Below are 8,851 nucleotides of genomic sequence, written 5' to 3' on the forward strand. Positions count from 1 at the left end.
GCAATATTAAGAAAATGTAGTACTTCTTTATCATTTATCCCACTTAATTTGTTTTTTCTGCAGATTAGAAAGTAGGTTGTTTTCTTGTTTTTTACAAAGAACTACATGGGAAAGCAAAGCTAACTAGGCCGCATTTTATTAGAAACAAGCTGTGCACAGCTTCTCCCAGCTCCAGAAACAGACTTGACACAGACTTTAAGAAAACTGATTAAAAGCTTAGCATTTATTCATATAGTGACTATTTGTAAAAAAAAAAAAATAAAAAAAAACTACAAAAAAAAAAAAATTAAGACGTGATCAAAGCAAAGGGTGAATTCAACTCAAATAGCCACCTGATGCATCGTGAATTCTGGCTTACGCGGTTAAAAAAATCAAAAAGGGTCAAAATCCATTTCTTTGCTTGCTTTATTTCTCCATACAGACAAACAGGTAACAAGCTTCACAGGATTCTTCTATTGCTCTCACTCTGATTCCTGCACCTGTTCTTTGATTGACTGACTGATTAATTGACTGGCTGAAAACTGAGAACTGGTAAAAAACCATATGACCACACACCTGCATAATGAGCTACCTAAGACCTCCCTATTTATACTGTAAAACACCCACATCCCAACCTAAAATTAATTAACTAATTAACTGAATCAATAAAACATATCTTATTCTAAATAACAAATAAAACTAAATAATCCAAATTCTAAGATTTAACTAAAAATGGAGAAATAGCTCCTACAATGCAGAATAGTTAGACAGGATATAAGATGCATAAAAAAAACCCAGCAAACTATTATGTTCCCTCTAGTACCAGCTGGGAACCTAAAGACCAAACACACACGGAAATCATGATCTAGTTTATTTAGATCATTCAGTAAATCCCAAATGATAAAACAGGAAGGCATGTGCTTCCATGATAATAGCTACTAGCCAGGTAAGCAAACCAACCAGCCTTGACAATAAAATACACTAATTGAATATGATACACAAAGCAGACACTGTACATTAGATATGTACAGTACAAACCTTTTATTGATGACTTGCCATGAAGATGGTCAAGATGGACCAAATGTGTTACCTGGTGGTGGATAGAACATGCAGCTTGGCACAGTCATGGTGGCCGTGGTGTGTTCCCAAGTGGAGCTTATCCTTCCAGGTGATGAGTGGAAAGCATAAACCAACAGGTTCTGGATCAACCATTGCAGAGTGATGGATTTGAAAAAAATGTTTTCACAAGGGAATGGGTTGAATAAAAAAAATAACCCAAGTCCCATAAAAATGACCCAACCGCCCTCAGTATAACTCATAATGGGCGAAGCATTTTTTGAGTGTGCAGGAGGTCATGATGAACTGTGAATCAGGTCAAAAACAAAGATATCAACTCTATCTTAGTTAACGTCAATGTTCATGATTCAGTGTTAAGAAAAAGACATAAGTGGCATAAATGTATAGTTTCAAAGCCATAACCACAAAAAAATGCCTCACTTTACATTTTCCATTACGGTAAATAGCTTGACAGTCCTTAAGTCTGTTAGTAAATGTTCTTATGACCGATAAAGAAAAAGTTGAACACTGTTGGTATCCTGTTACAAAACCTTCAAAACCTGCAATACAAATGGCCCTTAGGAGTGTCTGGGACTGCCCTGTTGCTTCAGGACCTGGACAACCTGCTGTATCACTATAAAGAGTAGCTCTGATGACTAAACACAGCAAAAAACAACAGTGGAAGTTTAATAGTTAGTGGAAGTTACTTTTATTATTTTATTTATCTACTAAGCATGCTTTATTTGTGTAAGATAATGCTTCACCATACTCTTTACAGCAGACTAGAACCACTAAAAATAAAAATGTGTTAAAATGTGTATGGTTTCTCCTCGGCTGGGTTATACTTTGGATGGCAATGTGGCTGTAATAAAACTAACGATGGAGCTAATGACACCTTTCAAATGCACAGTATATGGATATTTTATTTTATTGATTATTTTATGGGGTCATTTATAGCATTATCAAACTATCAATGAAGTTGTCAGTAATGTTACTATAGACAGAGTTTATCCGTACAAAAAATTTGAAAAGAAAATGAAAAAATCAATTCTAGCAGCATGCCTTGTCATACTCTTATGCCTGAGTGCAGGACTGGGCTCTCTTTCTCGACGTGCAGGTACTCCCCATCATCACGAATTACAGCCTTTCTTAAGATGCAGAAACCAGGAGGAAGGCATCAGTTCTTTCTCACTTCCAGCATGGTATTTGACCGTCCACACTCTTCCAAGTAACCTCCAAGCCAGTTTTTAATTCCGTGTTCCATCCATCTATCCATTATCTGACACGCTTTATCCCAAGTGGGGTCACGAGGGGTGCAGGTGCCAGCTGTCTACGGGCGAGAGGCAGAATACACCCTGGACAGGTAACCAGTCCATCGCAGGGCAACACAGGAACAAACAACCATTCACGCACACTCTCACACTTAAGGAGAATTTAGAGAAGCCAATTGACCTAACAGTCATGTTTTTGGACTGTGGGAGGAAGCCAGAGTACTCATAGAGAGCCCACACATGCTCAAGCAGAACATGCAAACTCCATGCAGAAAGACCCTGGGCCGGGAATCGAACCCAGAACCTTCTTGCTGCAAGGCAGCAGTGCTACCCACTGCCTCACTGGGAACCCCCCTTCTTAATTCAGTGTTTCTGTTTCCTTCCTAGAACCAATGACTTAAGCCTGAGAACCTCCAAGCCTGGACCTTCTTGGTATCAAAGGAACCCTTTGATTGCTAGTCTGCTTTGGTCCTCCTAAATGAGCTCATCTGCCTGTCCACCCTCTAACACCATCTGCACTACCCCCCCAGACCCTGGAAACCACCCTCCCTTGGTCAAGCCAAGCCTCTACCTCTGTGAGTTAAGCATCCTCCACTCTTCTCATCAGTGCCAGCCTGTTGCTCACCAGTGCCCTCTTCCTTTCCAACAGAACTAGACACGACCAGCCCACCGGCGCCTCATCTGCTTAAACTGCACCTGGACAATAAAACTTTCTTAAAACAAATTGTCTTTCTCTGTGGTTGCCCTGATCCAGAGTCAATCTTTTCTAAACATGACATGCGTTATATAAAATGGGGGAAAAAAAGAATTAAAGGAGAACAAATTAATTTGAAGCATTCAAAATTTGTTGAAATAAAATTTAATATGAGGAAAAAAGTTTGGAGATGGATGAAAGAATATCTGACTTTTTTCTATTTAAATGGTGTTAGAATTTAGCGGGAAATAGGTGCAGCAGCTAAGTCTACCATACTCTCTTAATTAATTAAACCGCACGCAGATAGTAAGTAACTCACACATTTAAAAGTTAAATCCAACAAAATATTTATTTGGCATCAACACTTTGAAAACATTTAACACATTTGTATGTTTATAATATCTGTCTTAGTTCGCTGTGTATAACATGTACATAGCCATATACATATTTGCATTTAAGTCAGAATTACAAAAGTTACAACTATTTCACAGTGGGAGAGACATTTAATATAAAACCACTGAATTATAACAAATACAGATAAGTCTTTGATGTACATCAGATTTGTTTAATACAAAGAATTTCACATATGTCCCCATCATAATGCATGAATGTTTACCTCAGTGAGAAAACAGTTAAAGTGTGCATCTTTGGTGCACTTATAAATAACATACAATGAAGATTATCTGATGAAGACATTCAATAAAATGGGGTATGTTAGAAAATGCACCTTAGTTACATACAAATCATATGCTTTACATGGCATTACTGGTGCCAGTATTCCTGCTGGAATAAAAGTAATGATATAAAGTAAATAATGACCAGATCATTGTGTAAAGTAGCAGGGTTTTGTATATTTCAAAGTATTTTTGCTTTTCCTGGATCGCTCAAACTTGATTAATAAAAGTCCAAATATTGTTTCAGTAATTCCCTTTAGAGGAACACAAAAAAGGGATGAAGGGCAAACAGGGGTGGACGTATGGCAGGAGAATGACAGACAGCCACCACAGTCTGTATGAAATAATTGGCTCCACAGATCTTCAGTACAAATACACTCTGGTTCGCTACAACCTCACTGGGCATTTGCTTGTTAAATGTGTCACCATGATAACCAAAGAGTTTGTGCCAACGCTTGAAGATGCTCAGGGGTGACCCTGCCTCTGACAAGTGGCCACAGCTGCAGCTATCTCTCTTTTTCACTCTATCCAGTTCACATTCGCGAGCCAACTGCCTCTTTGCCAGCTCTTCCCCTCCCCCAGGATTCCAAACAAGAAAAGAACTGGCACCAGTACCCTCTGCCTGTAAAAAAAGTCCCAACGGATATAGCTTTGTGTGAAACTACTCTCGAAACAAGGACATCCCACCGTCAAATGGCATTTTCACTGAGATCGAAAGCAAGAGGAGCAATTCCCGCCTTTGTCTTTCTCTAATTGAGGGTTGATTGTGTCGGGAACCTCTGATTGGAGCATGTCATTCTCGCTTGCAATGATGTGTTTCACCAAGCAGTTTGCTGCCTCATCTATGTTGATGTTCTCCTGAAAAAAATGAGAGGAGAGTTGAGAAGGAAAAAAAGACAACATTCTGGGTCATAAAATAGCAACAACAGAGAAAAGACTAATTTGTATTACGAGGCAATGAACTGCACACAGAAAGTGAGCATATCAAATGGACCAGTACTATTTTGAGATAAAGAACCAGTCATTAGAAATGATGTTTAAACAAACTGTGCCTGAGATTTTCATAAAAAGGCTGCAGGTGGTTTATATGCAATCTTGCATTCATTTGCACAAATGATGAAAATAAAAAGCAGTTATCTAAGAAAGAGTTGCTTTACATTTCCAAATTTGTATTTACATTGGTTTCCTTATGCTAACAGTATCCTTTTCACATATTTGCCCACCATTTGATTTAGCATGTATTTTACTTTTTTATACACCTAAATGTGTCTATTTTAACTATAGTATGATATACTATACAATTACTAATCTTATGTTTTACCACAAAGTGCTAAACTACTATACAACCCTAATGTGAAACAGTAAAAAACAAATGCAGTGAAGCCACAGTGCTTCAGACTTATGTGCTGTATAGCTACATATTTTTGATGCAAATTATAAGGAGTTTCGCATTAATTCTGTCACAATAACAGAAGCATGTATAATAATCAATGAGCAAGTTAAAAAAACATGGTAAAATAAAAAGGTCATTCTTTCTTTACCAAGTGGCAAAGAGTTATACAAGGGAATAGTACAAATACTGACATAAGGAAGACACAAATAGGATAATAGCCAAGGTGTCAAGTAATTAAGTTAAAATACTTCGTTATCTTACTTAAGTAGAAATTTTGGCTAACTATACTTTACAGGAGTAATTATCTTTTAGGCAACTTTTTACTTCTACCCCTTACTTTTTTTTTTTGCAATTATCTCTACTTTCTACTCCTTACATTTAAAAAATAGATTTCTTAGTTTTGTCTCATTTAAGCTCATTTTCGTTATGGCTTGTTGGTATTTCAGAAAATAAAAACCATCAAAACAATTAGTTTTATCCAGACAAGGAATTTGTTTTTGGTTGGACTACAGTATGTGCTGCACCAAGTTGTTGTTCATCACATTCCAAAATAAATTGTTTTTCAAGATGATGTAAAGTGAAATTTGTAAGTATGAGGAACTTATTATCCAGAACTGTAGAAAGACGTTCCTTTAATAAGGTAGTGCAGTAAAACTTCTGTCCTTAACATTTTTTCCTTGAACCTTTATACTCTAAGTAGTTTTAGAAATTGTATTTTTACGCTTACTTGAGTGAAAAGCTGAAGTTTATACTTTAACTTCCTTAAACGTGTTTTGAAAAAGTTGGATCTATACTGCTACTTGAGTAATAAACAAATAATAATTTTGATACCTCTGGATAATAGAAAATATTAGCTTTGTTAGTGGTTCAGCAGTACAGGGTTAACTAATATCTAACATTACACAGTACAAAATAATGATAAAAATTGAGGCATCCAAGATTATGATGCTCTCACAGACATACTGCATGTAACTAATGATTACGTTTAGCTAAATGTATACATGACAGGTTATGCTTTTTACAAACGTCAAAAAAGCAAAACCTTTGTGAAAGGTGTTTACAAGTTTACCAGAGAAAGACTCAGCTGCACTGTGTTTTGTTCCTACATACTAGTAGGAGGTGTGGATGACTAATTTGTGCAAGAGTGAAGGTATAGAGGATAACATTTTATTTCGGGTAGGATCATCTAAATAAATGGTCCTGCAAATTGTCAGTCATTCTGATGATATGTTTACATAAGGCCGTCCTATGTGCTCATCTCCAGTTAGCTATGTTTTTCTGTGCATGCGACCTTTGAGGCGTACATGTGTGGTGAGCTACGCTTTGAAACGGTCATTGAAGCTGACCTTTCTCATCGTGATTCTCTGAAAATGTCTGAGGGTCGCAAGAAAAAAAGGAGTGTATGAGAAGAAAATAAAGGCCTTAGAATAGGTAGATATGTGCGGAAAGCTTTCCTTGCAAAGCATTATGGGAATTGCTGTCATAGCGGCTGCGACTAATAACAAAGATGGTGCAGTAACTGTGCAGTGGAGTAGGAGTTACATGACCAGTGGGGAGCAAAAAGCAGTAATCATCTGTCCTTTATAGTGAACTCAGTTAACTGAGTTCACTATAAAGTTCACTATATAGTTATATAGCGATTGAGGGATTTAGGGGTTAGAGTGGATGCCCGGACAAAGTAAGCTTCTATGACTGATGCAATCACCAACTTTTAAACAGAGCATGCATGAGGAGAAATGGGCTTGTGCACGCTCTTGGACAACAGGCGTTTCCTCTCAGGGTTGTGCATGTGCATTTTTTTTTTCAAGAAAATCCTGTACAATACCTTTAAGATGTAGCAGCCATCTTCCTGCTAGTGCACCACCGGTTTTTTTATCTCTTCTATGTGAACTAGATTCACTGAGGCTTTCATTGCAATATGATTTAATTCAGTCACCTCTGAATATATCCTCTTCCTTTTAATTTGCTGTACAATCCTTTTAAAGGTCATTGCGTAATGCGCCTTAGACAACAGTGCAGGTGTTTGAATGTGTCTGTCTGTGTGTGTGGGGAGGGTATTTTTAACTTTTCTAGTCCAGTTGCGAGATTCCACTCTTTCCTAGTCAGAGTGTGAACAATGTTAATGTGTATCTCACCTTACAGTCAGCAACTACTCACATTTAATTTGAATCCCAAAAGGGATCTTATTCATTTCATTTTTTATGCGTTTTAATAAAGAAAATAAAGAAGGAAAGTGAAATTCTCTGCCCAAAGTATAGTTTTACAGCTTTTTCTGGGTGTAGTGTTAATCTGATTATGTGAACAGTCATTTTGCTTGTAATTGAAAGACCTTTTCTACAATTTTCATGTTACAGTCAAACCCTTTAATTTTGGGGAGATTTATTTTGGTACATCAGAAAATACAGAATGTAAAATTAGGGAGAATGATACATCATTTTCTAAATGTTTTACAAATAAAGCTTCTTAAATGAGGGATTTTTCTATTCAGCCAACCTAAGTTAAGATGTTGCAGCGCTATAATTTGCTAGCCTGGCCAACCAGACTGAATTACACAGATCATGGTTCAGTCTGGTAAACTAACATAGACTATGACCAGCTTTGGAATGGACCAATCACAATGCAGGAGGCGGGACTTTACAATATGTGACTTTTCTGCTACCATAACAACAAGCTGGCGACCATAATGTAGCAATATTGCAATGAAAATTAAGAATGAATAGAGAGCACATCTTATATCCTCAGATTTTTTTAGGCAAAACTGACAGAAACCATTTAGTGCAGAGTTTCATTGACAGCTTGACATATTTCACGGACAACAAAATTAAAAAAAAAAGTTTTTGCAATACCTCCTAGTTAGTCTGATTGGCTCTAAGCTGAGGAGGCTGACTCGGTTACACCTGTACAGTTTCATGACAGGCCTTGTGTGTCCAGGGCGTTGCGCAGTGTTGGATTTCTAATGTTTTTACAGGAAGGTTAAGAAGTTTATTTTTGATCCCTTCTCAGTGCATCTTTTTGCATGAATGTTTCCCCCACAGCTTATCATTTTATGTCACCATTTTTCCAACAAGGACAGATTGTAGGAGTAAACAATTAATAGATATGCAGACTGAAGGTTATTCACCTGAGCTGTGGATCTCTGCTGCTCCTCCAGAGTTATCATGGGCCTTTCTTATATGACTTGTAGCAAACAGAAAATGCAACCTCTTTTGACTTTCTACTGTACAAAACTTTAGTTTGTAGAATTGCTTTCTTCATGCAACCCAAGGGTTTGAATACCTTAGTAAGGTCAAGTACAGATATAACCTGAGAAAAAACTTATATCCTCACATATTTGCACAACCTAATCTCATACACATCAAAACAGTTCCATTTCATTTATGGTTTACTGTCAAAATCAAGTAACAAGAGAATACACTGCTGTAATTAAATGCTTGGATTTAAAGGAAAAGTCCAGTCAACAAAGAATAATCAGTGGATCATTATTTATACCTAAAACTAATACGTGACCTGTGATTTAATGAATTTAGCGTTAATCAGTAAAAGAAAAAGAAAAAAATCAATTTTCATTGCGATCACTAAGTTTGGGACAAGTCATTTTTGCCCAAATATAGTAACACCTCACTCATGACATCTTCCGGCAGTGACATCACTGTCCAGTAAGCCAAGCGCCATTCTCCCCGCCAGGGGCGTGCACACATAGACACTAGGTGGTGCTAAAGCACTAGGAAGTTTGCCCTCTATCAAAGAAATGCCCTTTTGAAACTCGTTTTTTTTTTTATTATTA

General features: G+C 37.1%; 1 protein-coding gene across 1 annotated transcript in view; it reads right to left on the reverse strand.

The window, feature by feature from the left end:
• Positions 1–3,341: 3,341 nt before the first annotated feature.
• rab38 (RAB38, member RAS oncogene family) overlaps positions 3,342–8,851 on the reverse strand; it is a 19,334-nt gene continuing 13,824 nt past the window's right edge. The window contains exon 3 of the mRNA XM_015386163.1: positions 3,342–4,532. Within this exon, the coding sequence (XP_015241649.1) occupies positions 4,377–4,532 (156 nt within the window). The 3' untranslated portion in view covers positions 3,342–4,376. The remainder of the gene's footprint in view (positions 4,533–8,851) is intronic.

The sequence above is a fragment of the Cyprinodon variegatus genome, unplaced genomic scaffold, assembly GCF_000732505.1.
Source record: "Cyprinodon variegatus isolate N-32 unplaced genomic scaffold, C_variegatus-1.0 Scaffold358, whole genome shotgun sequence".
Lineage (NCBI taxonomy): Eukaryota > Metazoa > Chordata > Actinopteri > Cyprinodontiformes > Cyprinodontidae > Cyprinodon > Cyprinodon variegatus.